Here is a 19857-nt window from a genome sequence, read left to right as displayed (position 1 = left end):
AGAAGAATCGCCATATGAGATGATTCTTTTCATTGTGCTTTTCTTTGCCTTCAGGTGCCGATTTGGAAAATGGTACTTGCACTCATCCTTTACTTCCTGATAAAGTCTCTCCTCTTCTACCTGCAAATCATGTGACCATGACCAAAGGGACGGGATTGGTTCACACAGCCCCCGCTCATGGTATGGAAGATTACAGTGTAGCTTCCCAACACAACCTGTCCACGGTACTGGTCCTCTTCCTTCCTTTTTAATCGCTGCTTTCGTAGAATTAAAGTGATAAATCTAGTAACATCTTTCTTTTTTTATAATGAACAATCACTTTCATCATCATAATTGTGAAATTTGTGCAATACACTAGAGCTTCATTAATTCACCCTAATTGAGAAAGATTTCTTAAGGCAACACAAAATCAGCACAAAATTAAAATTGAAGAATGTACATTAAATGGGGGCAGCATTTTCTTTCAAATATGAAGTCACATAGACGAATTACTTTCTCTGAAAATTGCCAAGTGGACTTTACTAGTTTTACTAGTTGAAAAGAACAGGTGTTTTTAAAACTATATAGTCCTCTCTAAATACACACACCAATTACTTAGCAAGTTTTTCCGTTTAAAGGTGAGTTTCAAAGTCATCACGGTGTATGTATGTTGCCATAGATCCATAAATTAGTAGAGATCAAATTAAAAGTGATGTTCTACTTTTTAGTAAACATTAGGTCTCTGCTTTAATAAGACATTTTGCCTTTAGGGATGTAAATGTATAAGTTTACATTTCCTAGTCACTGAATAAGTCCTCAACATTTCAACGTAGTGAGAGACTAGACCAAGCATGTCAAATTCTCGGCTGGCGGGCCGCACGCCTCATTTATTAGACTGAGATGTCTTATCTGTATTGTCTTGCCAGATACTGTCATAAGATAAAATGTCTCGATACTTTAATTTTTCAAAATGACACTTTGTAGGATTGTTTAGTGGATGAAGATGGCGTTTTCACAGCAGCTGCGGGGCCTGAACTTCAAAACAAGGCCGTCCTTGACGAGGGGACGGATGTGGGTGAGTATTGTGTCTGTTGATGTCATAAATCTGTATTTTCTGAAAAGTAGCCAGCAGGAACCTTGACTTATGCTCCCATCTTAAACTTGCAACAAAAAGCTAAAACTACTTCTTATTTTGCCACGTGGTTTAAAATAGAGTTTAGAGTTTTCCATCCCTTGCTTTGACGATGTCCTGTTTAAGCAAATCAAGGTGTGGGCAGGGCCGCGCTCCCTCTGAGAGATCTGTGGACGAATCCTTCCTTGTCTCTTCCGTTTCCGGTGGCTCCTGGTGATCCCTGGGTTAAACCAGTCCTGGGTGTAGAGCTGTTACTCCAGTCTCTGCCTCCAGTGTCACCCGCCCTCCTCTGCTCTGTGTGACTGTGTTCGTTCCTCTTGTAAGGACAGTGATTGGGTTAGGGCTCACTCTAGTCCTGTGACTTCATCATAACTCGATCGCATCTACGAAAACCCCATTTCCATATAAGCTCACGTTCACAGGGTCTGGGAGTGAGGGCTTGAGCATCTCTTTTTGGGGAACAAAATTCACCTCACTGTACCTGGTATCTTTTTTTTTTTTCCCCACTGTACCTGGTTTCTGCCAGAATACATGGTCACCGTTTTAAGAACCTAGACATGTAAGATTGTGACTCTGAATTTCAAGTGTAGAGTTCTAAGTGTATCTTGTTCATCTTTCCTGTGAAGGGAAGGCAGTGGGATAATCCTGAGTCTGGTTAGGGTTTTACAATCCCTGCGTGTTTTGCCAGGAGATTCCCAGGTTATGCCTGTGATACTTGGTAGGTGGCTACTCTTCCTGACACCTGCTGGTGCAGATTTAGGTCTCCTGGGAGTTTAGAGAGTTACTAGGATTTTCATAGTACTTGTAAAGATGTCTAACGCAAATTGTTCCTGACTTTTTTTTTAAAGTTATAAAGATGCTTCAGGCTTCAAAGAATTTGTTGCTAGAGGAGAAATTGGTACACAGTTATCCCTACGACTGGAGGACTAAGAAGCCAGTGGTTATTCGTGCCAGCAAGCAGTGGTTTGTAAACATCACGGAGCTCAAGGCCACAGCCAAGGTAGGCAGGCGTCCTACTGCAGCCTGGCTTCCACGTTGTCAGTGGGGGAGGGCTGCTGGTACGATTCTCAGTGTGAGGCGGAGGGAGGGTGTGCTGCTGTTAGGGTTTGGTCTCATAAAATGGTAGAATTTCAGATCAGGAAGGACCTTGGATTTCCATTCCTCACTATACACGAGAGGAAAATCAGGCTGAGGGGTTAAGTGACTTGCCCAGATCCTGCCCAAAGCAGCGAAAGTGGCATAGAACTGGGACAGAATGGAGCTTGGCAAATGGTTTAATCTCTCAGAACCTCCGTTTCCTTATCTGTGTAAAGGTGATCATAACGCCTACCTCCTGTTCTAAAGTTTTATATGTATTTGAGCTCTTTCATTTAATAAAATGTTGGCATGGCAGTTTGGGGCCCTCGCCAAAGCTATGCGTAGCAATTTGCATTTTCTGAATTTGTATTGAGGGGACAATTGTGACATAGACTGATTGTGTGTGTGTGTGTGTGTGTGTGTGTGTGTGTGTGTGTGTTTGACATCCCATGAAGCCCTTACTGGTAAATGTTAAAATTTGTAACTTCCAGCTCTGCACAGACTTTTGGATGCAAAACATCTTAGTCTGATGCAATATTCTGAAGTTGTTTTTAAAAAAGTCTTACATACAATTTTCAGTTGCTCTTTGCAGAGATAGAATAGAGTGAGGTACTGCCATGCTTCTGTTGCCCAAGTTCAACAACAATCAGCTTATGACCAATTTTGTTTTTACCCAAACCTCTCCCACCACTTTTTGTTGTTAATCCTCACCCGAAGATATTTGCTCCATTGATTTTTAGAGTGGAATGAAGTGAGGGAAGAAAGGAGGGAGGAAGGAGAGAGGGAAGGAGGGAGGGAGGCAGGGAGGAAAAATAGCCAGAGAAAAAGAGTGGGAGAGAAAGAGAGAGAGAACCATTGATGTGAGAGAGACACATTGATTGGTTGCCTCCCGCATGCGCCCTGAATGGGACCGGGGATGGACCCTGCAACCGAGGTACATGCCCTAGACAGGCAGTCAAACCCAAAACCCTTTGGGGGGTGGGCTGACCCTCCAGCCACTGAGCCAAACCGGCCAGGGCTCACCACTCATTTTTTACTCGCTATCCATTGGATTCTTTTGAAACAAATTTCAGGCATTCTTTCTTCCATAAACATTTCAGCATGTGAATCTGAAAGATAAAGACTCTTTAAAACATAATTCCAGTGGCATTATCACCACCTTAAATAAGTAATAGTTATTCTATAACAAAATCAAATATCAGCGTTCACATTTCTTGGATTTTTAAACCGGATGTTAAATTGAATGGCAGGTTTTGTCATTCTGGCAGTAGGTGGTGCTACAAACGACTTTGTGGGGAGAAGGGATTTCAGGTAAGTGAGGAAACTAAACATGAAACTGGAAATATAAAAATGCTTTTATTCATGGGTAGGGAGATTTTTAAAATGAAGTTAACATACTTTGGCCTTGTTTGAGCTTCTTACCAAACATTTTTGCTATATAATTTGTGATTTTAGTAATTAACAAATGAAATGAAATCAGATGTTAGTAATTTGCAGCTCTTGCGTTGTGGGGTCGGGCGTGGGGGGGTAGGGTAGGGTGGGGCAAGGAGGGAGCGTTCTTGAGAGATGAGAGATAGTAAGTAAAGGGGAAGTCACTTATTTTGAGAACGTGCTTTTATGTTTTAACCATACTGTATGTAAATTAGGTTAGTTTGCAATCCTTGTTTGTCAACCTATGACGGTTTTTCTTTAGCATTTAAAAAATGATTGAGTTCAAGTTTGAATTTATTTTAAGTGTAGTTTAATGAAGTATAATTCTTCTACTAAGCCTGTTATTGCTACCTGTTATTGCTAGTTTTGGTCTGGTGCTTAGAAATGGTATAAAATATTTTATTACATACTCAAAAGCTGCCGTCTGCTCTTGATGCTCTTTAGTAGTTCTTTGTGGCCCTGGTTCAACTGCCTCGTTTGCTCTGAAATGTGTAGTGTTTAAGTTAGTTTTTTGGTGAAGGAGAGTTGATGGGGGACATGTGAATGAGTATAAATATCTAAGGAAAAGAGCTGTATTAGGGTAATAGTGACAGTTATAGGAAACTTGTTCTGCTTTCTCTCACTGGACTTGATTTGTGAATCAATTGCAGGAATTGTTAAAAAAGGTGAAATTCATTCCTGGATCAGCCCAGAATGCCATGGTTGATATGATGGACAGGCGGCCATATTGGTGTATTTCCAGGCAAAGAGTGTGGGGTGTTCCGATTCCCGTGTTCCATCATAAGACAAAAGACGAATTCTTGATCAACAGGTAGGACTTTCTAAATATTTTCAACATTTTAAAGTGAGTTGCATTTTCCTCAGAAATGGAAAAATAGTGGATTATTGAGAACCCCTAATAGATGTTAAATAAAATATTCTAAAATAATTATCTTTTGGGGGGGATAAAATACAAATTTCAGCAAGATCCTTTCAATGTGATTGAAATGTGAACAGCTGTGTTTTTCAATGTTTATTCATAGGAACAGAGGCTCCAATATTTTTTTTCTATGAGAATTCATTGTTCCTGTGGGCCAGGCCGTGTGCTAGAACAAACTATCGGGAATCCAAAGATGGACAGTGTTTGGTGGGGGGTCCCAGTGTGTAATTTTTCTTTATGAATTAGAGTCACTCTCTTACTGAGTCTACCCTCCCTTTCAGCGGGAAGAGTATCGTGTGATTGTGTAGATGCTTTAAAATTTAAGAAACTATAATACAGTTCAATGTATAAAATTACGTTTGTTGTAGTGATTACATTCCCAATTGAAGCTAAATTTTTTCTTAAGTTTTTTTTTTCTTTTTTTCCATTTGGAAAGATAACACATGGACATAGTAAACAGTTTGGAGCAGAAAGCTTATTCAGTGCAAAGGAGATTTTTTTCCCAGGCCAGACACTTGACCTTTGAGTTAGTGAACAAGACTCCCATGGTCCCTGCTCAATGAGATGATGGTCTAGCTCAGTGGTTGGCAAACTGCGGCTTGCGAGCCACATGCGGCTCTTTGGCCCCTTGAGTGTGGCTCTTCCACAATATACCACGTGCGGGCGTGCACGTACAGTGCGATTGAAACTTCGTGGCCCACGCGCAGAAGTCGGTTTTCGGCTCTCAAAAGAAATTTCAATCGTTGTACTGTTGATATTTGGCTCTGTTCACTAATGAGTTTGCCGACCACTGGTCTAGCTGGTTTACCTCCTAGGAAGGTAGGGAGGCTTCCAGTCTTGTGTTACCCACACATGCGGGGAGGGGAACAGTGATCCCTCCCTTTACGAAGAGGTTTTTACTTGTTTGAGTAAATTTGTTTTAATTTGGCTTAATGGACTTTTTACTAAATTATTCTGTAAGACGAGTAAAGAGCGTGAGCACATTTTGGAGTCATTTCACATTTCATTCGTGAGGATGAGCGGGGTTGGGAGGCATGGAGGCCGTCAGGTGGAGGGGAGTCGGGAGCCTGCAGACGGAGGTGAATGGCCTACGTTGGGTTTGTCATTGTTTTTGTGAAAGGTTCTCCGTTTCATCGTCAACATCAGCAGCAGATCTTTAGGTAGAGCTCTTATGAAAATATGTATTTTAGAATTTTAAAATGTTGATGAAAGTGGTTTTTTGGTTTGTTTTGTTTTAATCACTTATAGCGAGGTGTGAAAGTTCCTTTTCTCTCTGAAATATGCTTGTCGCTCCTTCACCTGTCGCTCCTTCACAGTGGTCTGACACCTCTGGCCGCATGGCCAGGCAGCACGAGAGGCTACCCCTGGGGCAAATACTGAACCACACGCCTGCTCATTTGCTTCTTTCACAGAGGAAGTGGCGCTGGAGTAGGCCTCGCAGATGAGCTAGGACCGTGGTCAGCAAACTGCGGCTCGCGAGCCACATGTGGCTCTTTGGCCCCTTGAGTGTGGCTCTTCCACAAAATACCACGGCCTGGGCGAGTCTATTTTGAAGAAGTGGCGTTAGAAGAAGTTTAAGTTTAAAAAATTTTGCTCTCAAAAGAAATTTCAATCATTGTACTGTTGATATTTGGCTCTGTTCACTGATGAGTTTGCCGACCACTGAGCTAGGATATCTGGGGAAGTATTGGGATCGGCAGGAGCCGAGGAGCTGGGGGGGAAAGTAGAACGTGTGTGCAGGAGCCATAATGTGCTGAGTGTGAGGGAATTTCAGAGAGATCAACTCTAGGAAACATTGGGGCAAATTGTAGTGAGTCTTGAGTACTAGGTTAAGGAATTTAAGCTTTCAGGTAGGCATGAAGAGTGAGAGTTTGTTTTAGGAAAAGAAACTAAATTCTGGAGACCAGGAAGTCATTATAAGGCTTTTTATTACAATTATAATTTTATTAAAATTTGGAGCTAAGACTCTTTGACCTAAATATTGTTGCTTATGTGTTGTTGTTTAATTGAGAGCTCGAGCAGATATAAACTACTAATACCTTATTACTTCTATTAAGAATTAAAGTTGAGATAAACGCACACAAGTGACAGACATACAGACAGACAGAGACAGACATCAATTAGTTGCCTCCCGGATGCCGCCCTGACTGGGGATCGAACCCGCAACCTTTGAATGCACAGGATGATGCTTCAACCAACTGCGACCGGCCAGTGCAGAACAAGTTTTTTAGGGGATTTTCTTGAATTGATTGAGGTAGACCCTGTGATATATTAGTAAGCAGAGCAAACTGATTTAATCATGACAGTTTAATGGTACATAGGTTGATTGGTCAGTAAGCTGGGTGAAATAAATGTGAGCTTCCTCAGAAAAACACAAGCAGATATTCATCAGGCACCATTTATGTTTTATTTACAGTCAGTACATTTACATGGTTGTTACAGATTCTTTTTTTGTGTGTGTTGTTTGCATGGTCCCACTTGGTTTCTGATTCCGAAGTAGTGAAGATATACAGAATATTGGCCTACAGAAATGACAGACACTCTTAGCCACACTGTCTGTCAATTCATAGGTCATTTTCCTGTACACCATTTGTTAGTTCCCAGCGTGGCCCCATGCACGGAGGGCTGGGAGGGAAGAGGCAGCCCACTCCGGATTGGTAGGTGGCAGGTTGTGAGCTAGGGAACTTAGCCGAGATGAGACTCACAGTGACTTCCATCTGCTGTCTTTCTTGGATGTGCCTTTATATTGTAGCGAGTTGGTAACCATCAAAAGTAACAGCATCTCCACTGGAAATTGGTACTCAGTCCACATGGAGTTGCTGTTACACTTGATAACTCCATTATGTGTATCAAAAGATGCCTTCAGCTTTTCTTGATGAAATTCTATAAATAATCTCTTAAGTATACTTAATTCACAGAAGAAAATCTTCATGAATTCATATTCTAAATAAGTTCGGAGGCTGGCATATTTGAAACTCTGATGTTTAATTTTTATTTGAATTAATGTTCTCATCTGCACTTTATATTCCTATTTGTAGAGTCTCAAATAATTCCATTTCTGTCTTTAACATCATCAGTCATTTTCTGAATCTGTAATTTAATGCCATTATAATTCAGGTGGAAATCTATTCCTAGTTAACAAAGATAAAGTAAGTATTTTTAGCATAAAAAAATAAACTATAGAAATACTTGCTACCTAGGAAGGAAGTTGTTAAATTCCTTTCACAATTTGAGATTATTATAATTAATTGAACAGTATTAATGCAGTAGTTAACCTATGCATTTAAGGAACTTAGTAGCTCCTCATTTCTGGAAATTATGAGAAATTTCCTAGAAACAGGCAAGGAATTTCTAGTTTAAGTTGGGTGTAAGCTTTGGCTACCTCAAATTTTTACTCATGTTCATGGCCATTTGGTGGAAAATTATAATGTGTATTAAACAAAGAAAAATTTCTCCAAATATGTTTCCTTATCCTTGCAAACATAAGCATAGCATTAAGTTAAAAAATAGCTTCCTTCTCTAACTTCAGTGTTCTAGAATTAAAATTAGTACATAAATAGGAAACATTTAGTCTCTTACCTTCATCTGGTAACTTACAGAAGAAGAAAAGTTCTTGCAGTCCTTCGTACTTTTTGTTTCTATGCAGACAAAACGCAGGAAACCCTGGGACAGCAACCGTTCCTTCATTACCTAGCAATCCTAATGCTGCTTAATTTCCAATAACACGCTAAATAAGCTTGCAGCCTGGCTGATGTCAAAGTCCAGGGGGATTGGTTGGTGCTGTAGTTGCTTTTACTGCCGGGGCATTTTCGCTGATTGAAACCTGAGGGGCACGTAGTGCATGTGTTTAGATAAGGCTCTTGCGTAAAGTACAAAGTTTTATGACGGACTTATCGCTTTATGAAATACAGCGTTAAAATGGAAGCATATAGGTTATGTACTGATAAGCGGTTCCACCCATTCTCGTAGACAGTAATTTACACTGATCTTCAGGTTATAAGTTAACTGTTAAATATAGGCTATTATTAACAAAATGGGGGAATTCTTAAATTTCTAAAGGTAAATGTTGACTTCTTCCTTGTATTTTTTTCTGAAGAATGTTTGATATCACTAAAAAATGCCTATCAAATCGTTTCAAAATGTTTTAAAGCATGATCTCAGTTTTGTTAGAAAAACAATTACACTTCTCAGTATTTATCCGAGGGACATAAGGGGACCGATGTCTTGTGCAATGATGGATATGTAAGGAGGTCCCATACATACAGGAGGTAGTTGTTTATAAAAGAACATAATGGGTAGGAAAGAGATAACTTACATCAATTTCAGAGAATGAATGCAGTCATTAAAGGGGGTAGCTCAGCTCTTAATGGGTGCCTCGTTCCCTGTGTGTGAAAATCACATGAAGGGAGCCCATCCAGCATGTGGCTGTTTCTAGGGTTTGCTGCAGATCTATGAGTATCTTTCGATGAGTTGTGCAGCCTTTGCTTGTATTTTCCCCCCAAAATTATCTTACCGGATTTTGTTTGAACATTAAATTTATTTTTATTTTGCAATCCAGCAAACCTCAAGTCTGTAGGTTGGATGTGTGTGTTCATTTTTATTGCAAGTTTTGTTCTTAAAACTCTCTCCCAGAGTTTCTTAGGATCATTCAGACCGCCCAAGTCCAAGTCAAGAGAAAATTTTCACTTTGTGACACCAATTCTGTGCACTTAAATTGTGATCTGTTTAGAATGCGAGGATGTTTTTCTCTTTGAAATCTGCATTCTTATGTATCAGAAATTTGGTTCAGTTTTTATCCTCTAACTCCAGAATTGTCTTTATTTTTGTTTTAAAAATGTAAGTAATAGTTGTCTACGGTCTCAAAATGGAATTGAGAAAATGTAGCAATTAAATCATGAATTTCAGATTTGACTAGAGGGGGTGGGTTTTTACAATTTCTTAATAATATGCCAGCTGCAAACTCAGAATCTTTCTTCGTTGTTTGGTATTTCTAGTTACCGACGAGGTAGAGTAATTGAGCATAGTTCAGTAATACTTATATTAAATCTTCACTGAGCTACCTGCTATTTAGGGATGTAAAAAAGCGTTGACTTTGGCATTCTAAAATGGACATGTAAAAAAAAGGGGGACATGTCAGTATCACCTGCTTTTCCCCGTGACCATGAGACTGGCGCTCAGGAGAGGAATATGCTGTGCTCCTGTCAGGATCTACCAAGTCGCAGGTGGACTCTGGTCACTGGACTCGGGGCTCGTTCTGTCAGCACTAATCTCCCGAGACGCTCTGGTGCCCCTCCTTCACCTGGTTCATGGCTAGTCCTTGAGCCTCTGCTTAGCAAACCTGAGAGAGGAGTGTGTGTTTACTTTAAGTGGTCTTTTAGATGAGCTAGAGAGGCTGGATAGCAAAGTAAAAACGTTTGAACCATGACTTACGAGACACGCTTTCAAGGCCTGGCTTTCACTGTGTTACTGGCGTAGGCTCATGAGTGTTAAGGAGCTTGAGGCACAGAGCAGAGCAAATGTGTTTTCTGTGAATCAGTAAGCGCTTAAAAGGGGCTTTGACAAGTACAGTGCATGGTGGACACATAAATGTTTATTTTGATTAATATATTGATCCCAACATTTCAATCCTAGTTTCTCAGTGAATATGAAATTTGAACCATTTGCTTTTACTTTTGTACTATTTTTTAATTTTAATTTTATTTTTTGTATATTTGTTTAATCTGTGTATTTCCAACATTTAAGACTGGCTTTCTATTTTATTTTACTGTTTACCTGAAATTGCAACTGATTTTTACAGTATATCTGCTGTACTTGTGTATAGTATAAGTGTGCTTTTTCCAGTCTCTCTCTTATTTAGGTTTATTCAGATTTTTTTATTATAGTATATTCATATTTTCTTAACTGATAAAATGTTCTGTGCAAACTGCATAAAATAGTAATAAGTAACTAAATATTGTCATATAATTAGTTATTGCAGAGTGTTTTATGGTCTCATCACAAAAGTTTATCTTTACTGTTAAAGTCCATCTAAAATGTGTGACTTGCCCTACCTGGTTTGGCTCAGTGGATAGAGTGTCGACCTGCGAACTGGAGGGTCCGGGTTCAATTCCAGTCAAGGGCACATGCCTGGGTTGCAGGCTCAATCCCCGGTAGGGGGCATGCAGGAGGCAGACGATCAATGATTCTCTATCATCATTGATGTTTCTATTCTCTCTTCCTCTCTGAAGTAAATATATTAAAAAAAACAAAATATGTGACTGTGTTAGATTTATGGACTTGTGCCCATTTTAACATTATTGCTTTTTATAATTTCTTTAAAATAGATGCTGGTAGCATTATACTTTATACTCCTTCATAGCATTTTTTGCTTCATAGTGATATTTTGCTGTTATAAGGTATTTAATTTATACTATCCATTTGACTTTTGCTTCCCACATTTTTAATAAACATGTCATCTGTTGGTGAATGAGCAGACCCAAGAGGTGAAATGATTTGTGCTACAGTCATGATTCATAAACCGTAGATACGGATTAAGAACTTAAAGCTTTTTCCTACCCACTACTCTTTTCATTGTCATTGACTTTCGTGGACCTATAGTTAATTCTTAGTTACTTGTGTTGATGGACTGTGGTAGAAAGGAGGATAACAGAAAAGTTGGCTTTTGTGTCTATATTTTAGTTAATCTAACTATTAATGTGGGTATGTGTTTTGGTAACAAAATGAACTGTCTAAATTTACCCGACTTTCAGAGAATCGGTTTGAATAATAGCTACAACTTCTCTACTTCTTACTAAGGGGTACCAGACATTGGTCCAGGCATTTTATATATAAGCTTGATTAGGATCTGTAATAGCTTGCTTAATGATACTCTTATTATTTGCATTTCACAAACCAAGGTACAGAAACGTTAAGTGCTTTGCCCAGGGTCACCTGCTAGACAATGATAGAATCAGGAATTAAACCAAAGCTGTCTGGGTCCAGGGTCCATGCTCTTGACCATGATATACACTGTGACTCAGTAGAAAGCAACTAGAGGAAGTTGTAAAGTCCACAAAGCTGTGATAATAAATTAAAAGTATGTTGTTCCTGTGAGAAAATTTAGTATAAATTTCCCCGAGTTTAATTTTTAAAAAATATATTTTATTGATTTTTTACAGAGAGGAAGGGAGAGGGATAGAGAAGTTAGAAACATCGATGAGAGAGAAACATCAATTAGCCGCCTCCTGTACACCCCCCACTGGGGATGTGCCCACAACCAAGGTACCTGCCCTTGACCAGAATTGAACCCGGGACCCTTGAGTCCCCAGGCCGACGCTCTATCCACTGAGCCAAACCAGTCAGGGCCCTGAGTTTAATTTTTAAATAATTTATAACTGTATCTCCCCAAAGATATGGTCAGTTTCAGTTTTCCTGTGATCTGCACTTACTGGCTTTCTGCTGGGTGTTAGGCACTGTGCTGAGTGCTCATGGCTCAGTCAGCCAGTCTGCAGTCACCCTAAGGAAGTACGTAGGGTCACTGAAATGTAAGGCCATTAGGGCAGGGATCTTACCTGCCCTAACTGCTTTGTCTCCGGTGCTCAGAACACTGTCCCGGACATTGGAGGTGCTCAGTGGATAGTTTTGAACAGATGAGGGGACGTGCTGGTGGTGGGGTGTTCTGGCGTGGCGCTGCCCATGCACATGGACTTGGACTCAGGCCTGGGAGCTGTGACGGGCACTGGAAGTGTCTGAGGGGATTGGTGAGGCAGTTTCAGGAGCGTGGTTCTCTCAGAGATGGATCATGACATTCAAGGGATGAGAATTGGGGAGAAGTCAGACCATTGCATCCATCTAGAATCGTGGCAGTGAGTGAGCTGGGACAAATTCAGTATTAGATCAAGAACAAGTTGGAGCAATATTTCAAAGGTAGGACTGTCGGGATGTGTTGCTTTGGGGCAGAAATTGGGGGAGGGGATAATTAAGAGGTTTTGAATATAAGTAGTTGAATAGGAAACAGATGGATAGAAACAGGGAAATGAGTACCTGAAATAGGAGAAGTTTTTTTCTTTTAAGGGATCCATATGATTTAATATTATTTTTGAGATATATTGATATTATTTATATTGAATTTAAAATGATAGCAGCCGAGTGAACAAGTAATTGAAGAGAATACCACTAAAGTTTGGGGAAAGGATAGGAAAATATCCTGCGATAGGGAAAAATATTACTTTTTAAAACATTTAAAATGTTGGCATTGCCGAAACCGGTTTGGCTCAGTGGATAGAGCGTCGGCCTGCGGACTCAAGGGTCCCAGGTTCGATTCCTGTCAAGGGCATGTACCTTGGTTGCGGGCACATCGCCAGTAGGGGGTGTGCAAGAGGCAGCTGATCGATGTTTCTCTCTCATCGATGTTTCTAACTCTCTATCCCTCTCTTCCTCTCTGTAAAAAATCAATAAAATATATTTTTAAAAAAATGTTGGCATTAATCACAACAGTTAATGGAACAACTCTGTTTGTCCCCGTGAAACAGCCAGACCATTGAGCACATCGCTAAGCTGGTGGAGCAGCATGGCAGCGATGTCTGGTGGACTCTCCCCCCGGAGCAGCTCCTTCCGAAGGAAGTCTTATCTCAGGTAAAGTCCCTTTGTCAGGCACCAGCCTCTGTGTGCATTGCATGACTTTCCAACAACAGAAGAGATTCTTGGGAGTTAAAAAAGGAGGTACATTATCATGTAAAGCAAGCATGTCAGACACGCTGCTGGCGGGCCACGAGCTCGACATGCTTGATGTAAAGTGAAGGAGTTTATTCACTGTAAATAGAAGTCAGTGCATGGAGAGTAGATGTTTTGTTTAGCTAGAGAAGCTTGGTATTTAACGTAGCCAAGAGTGTGAGGGTTTTTGTCATCTCATTGAGGGTCAAAGTTTGAACGGACTTGCTTAAGTAGCTATAATTGCGAGAACAGGGCCTGGCATTGGTACACCAGGACTTTGTAGGATCTGAATTAGGGGTAGCCAGTGGCATCATACACCAAATATCCGAATTGGAAGATAATCTTGAGGAAATAAAAACAAAAGCAAATTATAAACAGTTTTATATTTGCATTAAAAATGTGTAAATCAGGTGGCCATACTAATTTTGACATGAAAATGAGTGAGTTGTACGTAATTGTGAAATATTTGTAAGTGTTTTAAATTTAATCTGAAAATGTGAGTGTGATAGTTGCAAGCATTTCATGTCCTTTGGACTTTTGGGGGATTTGTCGTGTGCATTCCCGGTGAAACTAAAGTGCTCTTACCTTTCTCCTCAGGTCGGTGGTCCCGACGCCTTGGAGTACGAGCCGGGCCGGGACATCCTGGACATCTGGTTTGACAGTGGAACCTCCTGGGCCTGTGTGCTTCCAGGTGATTTAAATCGTAGTCTGCACACCAGTCAAGCAGTTTTGAGACTATGTTGTAGACGTTGCTTAGCAGAAATCTATCTCCAGGATCCCTCTTGCTTTACTTGGAAGATCTGCTCTAATGTAATCTGAGATCGGAAGGACCCTTGGAGATCATTCAGTCTGAGGATTTGTAAACTTCGTTTTTGTTTTTCCAAATGAAATTTTATACAGAACCTCAATGCATGAGATAGAGAAAAATGGGGGTTTTCTCCCTCCTTTAGCCTCCTCAGCCCACCTGGCATCCCCGAGGCACCCAGTTCTATAAAAGAAAGTGTGGACAGCACTGAAACCGTCTGACCAGCATTTTTCAGAAGCGGCAATGAGACGGCATTAGAGGCCAGTTAGGGGCTGGTCACATAGCCTAGAGTCAGGCTCTGGGACTCAGTACCTGGTTTTCAGTTCTCCTTCTTCTCTACTACATGCCCCTCCCCCAATATGAACAGCTGACTGATTTTACACTTACTCCTAGTTAGGGTGAGTCTGTGACTCACTGGCTAAAGGGAAAGCGATTGGGCAGGAACTAGGTGAGCAGGAGAAGGTGCACATCAGAGGATGTGTTCAGTTGCTGGGGCAGAAATGTCTTTGGGGATACTGAGTGGGAGGTTATCGATAAAGCGAAGTATGCAGCTGGTCGTCCCTGTGAGGGAGGAGACGGGATGAGGTGCCAGGGAGCAGTGGCAGCTCAGACAGGTGCTTGCACTGCTCCGAACGGCCGGCTTTGGCCCAAGAGGCCCTGTTTGCTTTGGGGAGCAAGGGAGTGCGGGCAGGTGGCTTGTCTGTTCAGAGGCCGTTGTCAAAGGGATGGGCGGGGATTGTCCTCAGGTTTCCCCTGAGCATGCTCTGGTTCGAGGCCTCCGTATGGGGAGGACAGCAGTATGGACCTCAGGAGGGAAACCATTCCTTCACTTGGCCTTTCAGCTTAGGAAATTTGAAAAGCAAAATGCATGTAAATTCATGTTTACTCTATATCATAGCTAAATATACAGAATAAAATGTCCAAGTATAAGTTATATTAATACAGTTTTATAATTTTTTATGTAGGAATTTTCAGAATTAGCATTTCATAAGTTTCTCCCACTGTATTTAAGAGAAAATATGTGACATAGTGCTCATGTCGTAGTACATTTCAGAGTTCACTAACTGCTTCGGCCTTGGTGAGAATTGCTGCTGCTAGCGTTGCTTTTTAATTTCTGAAGTGGTTTTACATTACATCACATCACATCACATCACATCACATCACATCACATCACATCACATCACATCACATCACATCACATCAATCACATCACATCACATCACATCACATCACGCGCAGCGCATGCCAGTTACACTTGGAGTCATCACCTGGGTTACAGAGCGTGGGGACGCCCTTAAGACCCCCAACCCCTGTGCCGCTGTCCATGGTGCTGATGGCGTTTAGTCATTCTGTTTCTATTTTGTTAAGTTCTTAATCAAGTATTTGTGGCAGAAATACTTTATTAAATGAAATTTATGGTAAAAATGTACCTGGTTAGCAAACCATATTTTCCTTCCCTGTCACATTTGGGTAATTAATTCAAAGCAAGAATAATTTATTTAAAGATGTATGTTGCATGCATAAGAGGCTGCCAGAATATAAACTACCTTTATGATAATACATAAGTCTAATTTTAGACTATAGTTTTCTGCTTTTTCACTCAGATCTTATATTCTTCCTCCTCCTCCTCAAAAAAATGAGTAATCTCATAAGATTATTTTATTTACTTAATAAGAATTAGATTAATTGGTTTATATTTTACCCTATTTTCTTCCCTTTTATTCTTTTATGACCAAAAAAAACCACCACACAACAAAAACCAAAACTTGAAGAGATAGGCATTACAAATGAAGTGGGAGTCAAGATACTAGGTGAATTCATACTTCAAAATGCCATAAAGTGAAGGTGACTTGCCTTAAAAAAAACACGACAAGAAGTCACCTACTTTTCCTGAGAAGGCTTGTTGGTATTCTCAAGTGGTTGGTATCAAGTCCACGGTGAAATGACTGATTACCTACGTCTGCATATTTTCTTGAGAGGACATTATTGAAAAATAAAATCAGCCTGATTTTGAGCTAAATTTTAGCTACCAGACTTCATCAGTACCTGCTAATGTTTAATGAGATAAATTTAGTGATTACATGGCATATGGATTTGCTTTTGCTGACAGATTTTATAGCAGTGAAAGAGATTTGGCTTATCAATTTTAACACCAGGTCAAGTGCGGGTTTCATTGTGAGTTCAAGGTCAATAGAACTTAAGAAATGGAAACTTGAAAACTTCCTGAAAGGAAATAGTATTTTTAAGTGAATCATATATAGGTAATAAATCATACTATATTTCTAAAACATTTTTTAAACATTTGCCAAAGGCATTAATTATTGCAGTAATTAAAAAAAAATCCACCATGAATTATTTTTAAATTTTAAGTAGACTAATTTTTTGGAGCAGGTTCAGGTTCACCACAAGATGGAGTGTCGAGCACAGAGTCCCGTACCCTTTGTCCCCCCTTCCTCAGTCTCCCCCGTCAACATCCCCCACCCGATGGCACATGTGTTACCGTGCGTGATCTACATTTACACATCGTCACCACCCAGAGTCCACGGGTGACAGCAGGGTTACCTTTGCCGATGTAGATTCTAGGATTTGAACACATGTGTAATGATACGTGTTCATCATGATAGGGTCATAGAGGGTATTTTCATTGCCCTAAAAATCCTCCGTGTTCCGCCATTCATCCCAACCACCCCACCCTCTCACCTCCTACCCCAGCCCCTGGTTCATGTGGCTTTTTTATAGTTTGCCCATCTTTTTACCAGGCCATTGTCAAATTAGAAGTTAATAATATGCCATTTATCCAGAGTTCTTTTTTTTTTCCTGATTAAATTTCTTGGTTGAGCACATGCACTCCAGATTGTCTAGGTTCAGGACCCTTATCTGTTGCTGCTGCTGATCTGCATGACCTTGTTCAAGTAATAAAACCTCTCAGGGCCTCAGCCTCCTCATCTGTAAAATGGGGATGATAGTAATGCCTGCCTTACCGAGTTACAGTGCACATCAAATGAATTAGCCTATAAAGGTAACTGCCTATGGTTTGGGAGTTCATACGCAAGGTTTATTTTCTTCATCTGGATTAATATTGGCAGGGAGGCTAATGGCCGTTGGTTACTGCATGGCACCTGAAATAAACAATGTGATCACTCTGTCCTTTCCGTGCTTGGATACAGATCCGTTTTTGTTCTCCTATTAATTACATTCCTGTTCTTGTCAATTCTTGTTTTGAGGTACGGACCAAAGAGCAGATTTGTACTTGGAAGGAAAAGACCAGCTTGGCGGGTGGTTTCAGTCTTCCTTGTTAACAAGTGTGGCCGCGAGGAAAAGGGCCCCTTTTAAGTGAGTATGACACCGAACTGAACACACCGCACGCTTTGCTTCTGGGGGGCCTGCCCGGGTGGGAGGCCTGTGCTGAATTGTCATATGTGGCCAAACACCGCCTTTCCTGAGCTTGCAGTCTCCAGTCTCATGAGAGAAGTCAGAGTTTGAAGGGGGAGAGAGAGAGAGAGAGGGGAGAGAGAAAGGAAGAGAGGAAGGAGGTAACAATGCAGAAAAGTCTGGTCAGCGATACGGGACCCGGCACCGACCAGAGAACAGGGAAACCTGCGGAGAGCGAGGCCTCCAGTGTGGTCGGAGTCCACTCAGAGGGATGGAGACAAGGGCGTCCTGGGTCGATGGAAGGCAGCCTGGGCTCAGATTCCTTACATTCGTAATCTGCAGAAGTGGCTACTGAACTCCATTAGTGCGGTTTGTTAAATCAGGGATTCATAGTTAGAGATAATTGCTTTTGTTTGTACAAATGTGTGTCTAGAGGTTCTCATCAGAAATATTCTTAAAGAGCTTAACACTTTTGCTATCTTACTATGAAAACCCATTCCAGAAAATTTAAATGTTCGCTTCTTGTATAACATGCTTTTCTAAGCCAATAGAACAGCAGGTATTTTTCTCTTAAATTGCCTGTTTCAAGATAATTGGCGGTGATAATCTGCTCTTTTTATTTTATTTTTTTACTGTTTCACTTCATTACTGCTATGTATGTGCTATCTGCTCTTTTTAAGACATACTTTTTCCCGGTTAGTTTTAATGATCAAAACCAGCACATAATAGATGCTTGGGAAATGCTTATTTAAGAAATGTAAACATCAAGATCTTTTCTGTGTGTAAGTAGGGCGCTTACTATTTAACAATCATAAATGAGCTGCTGAAATTAGACTTTCAAGAAAAGCTCTCCTACATAATCTGTCAAGAAAAATCCCATTTTTGGGTTAAACTAATATATTCTTTTAAAGTGATAGGTCATCTTCAAAATGATCGTGATAGTTGTGCTGGTTATAACAGCCAATCTGCCTTCTTAGGACAGTGGTGGTTCATGGGTTCACCCTTGGAGAAAAGGGAGAGAAGATGTCCAAGTCTCTAGGGAATGTCATTGATCCTGATGTTGTCATCAATGGAGGACAAGTAGGTGGCTTTTCAACATTCATTTTATTTTGGTTTTAAGGCCCAAAACCCTTAATGTAGTCACTTCAATGTTAAAAAAAACCAAACCCATCTTTTATACGAATAGCGGATGCCTTACCATGTCTTAAAACTAGACTCTTAAATAATATGATTTTAAAGAAAAAGGGAAGGGCTGGGATTGTGGCCCTTTTAGACCCATTTCTGGTCTGAATCTCTAGGTGGGTCCTGAACCTTCTACCCCTTTTTTAATTGTCTGCGCTCTGAACTGTAATTTTACATTAAATGGAAACGATGTAAGAAAAAAAATGAAATTGCAACTTCTAAACGCATGTTTCATTATTCTTGGAGATTCTACACTTTAAAGCACGCCATTAATGAACTTGAAATCTGGGGCTGCTGATAATTTGGCTTATTTTGAAGTTGTTTGCATAAAAGAAATGACTGACTGTTGTTCCTTTGGCCTTCGACTGCCGCCCTAATGGCCCGTCGTCACTTCCCTGTGTACAGAGTTGCTAGGGAACATTGAGAGAGAAAGCAGCTCTTCTCCTCCCCTGCCAGGGAGACGTCCGGGCGCAGCTCTGTCTGGGCAGCAGCTGCCTTTGTTCCCTAGCTGTGACCGTGACCGTGACCGTGACCGTGACCGGGGAAGCCGTGGGGTCAGCGTCTGCATGGTGAAGGAGGTTGCAGGGGACACGCCCCCTTTCCTGTGTCGTTTTAGAGGCAGCCTGACTCCTGAGAGGGTGGCCCTCCTTTCATTCCAGTGCAGGTCTCTACGCTCACCTGTGCTCAGACCTGTGTGCGGAGGAATGCCGGGAAGGTTTGTTCACCTGCTTGGAACGGAAATGAAAGCCATGTTTATGTTTGTACGTGTTTTTCCCTCAATGAAAAGGATCAAGGCAAAGAGCCTCCTTACGGTGCTGATGTCCTTCGCTGGTGGGTCGCCGAGTCCAACGTCTTCACCGAGGTGACCCTGGGTCCCTCTGCACTGAATGCCGCCCGAGAGGACATCTCCAAGGTCAGAGCTCGTGCGTCCTATTTCCCCAGGAAACGTTTCCCAGACCATTATTTTAAAAACAGGCACGTTTTGTGTGGCACTGCAAATCTGATGAGCATTTACAAATATCCTATATAATTTGTTTAAAAAATCAGTAATAATTTTATACACTCTTTTTATTAAATATAGAGCATAATATGTGAAATTGTGCTAATATTTTTGTTGGAGGCTGCATTTTATTTGAAATTCCACAGGCATGTTAACATTGTAAACAAAAACAGAATCTGCTGAGACAATGCAGCAAGTATGCTAAACCTCCCATACAGAATCCATTCCTGCAGCAAACTGGCCCTAAGGCCCCGCTCAACCCACGTTAC

General features: G+C 40.9%; 1 protein-coding gene and 2 non-coding genes across 3 annotated transcripts in view; 1 reads left to right on the top strand and 2 right to left on the bottom strand.

The window, feature by feature from the left end:
- Positions 1-19857, top strand: part of IARS2 (isoleucyl-tRNA synthetase 2, mitochondrial) — a 33957-nt gene that overhangs the window by 8105 nt on the left and 5995 nt on the right. The window contains exons 9-17 of the mRNA XM_054713126.1: positions 55-224; positions 964-1054; positions 1960-2111; positions 4270-4430; positions 13049-13151; positions 13827-13920; positions 17259-17367; positions 18384-18486; positions 19376-19501. Coding sequence (XP_054569101.1) covers positions 55-224; positions 964-1054; positions 1960-2111; positions 4270-4430; positions 13049-13151; positions 13827-13920; positions 17259-17367; positions 18384-18486; positions 19376-19501 — 1109 coding nt within the window. The remainder of the gene's footprint in view (positions 1-54; positions 225-963; positions 1055-1959; positions 2112-4269; positions 4431-13048; positions 13152-13826; positions 13921-17258; positions 17368-18383; positions 18487-19375; positions 19502-19857) is intronic.
- Positions 7043-7124, bottom strand: MIR215 (microRNA mir-215). The gene has a single exon (NR_128997.2). It is a non-coding gene; the product is annotated as a microRNA mir-215 (primary transcript).
- MIR194-1 (microRNA mir-194-1) lies at positions 7298-7375 on the bottom strand. Its single transcript, NR_128996.2, has one exon. It is a non-coding gene; the product is annotated as a microRNA mir-194-1 (primary transcript).

This window comes from Eptesicus fuscus, chromosome 24 (assembly GCF_027574615.1).
Source record: "Eptesicus fuscus isolate TK198812 chromosome 24, DD_ASM_mEF_20220401, whole genome shotgun sequence".
Taxonomy (NCBI): domain Eukaryota; kingdom Metazoa; phylum Chordata; class Mammalia; order Chiroptera; family Vespertilionidae; genus Eptesicus; species Eptesicus fuscus.
Note: the sequence above shows the minus strand (reverse complement) of the source record. Positions and strands in the feature narration are given on the sequence as shown.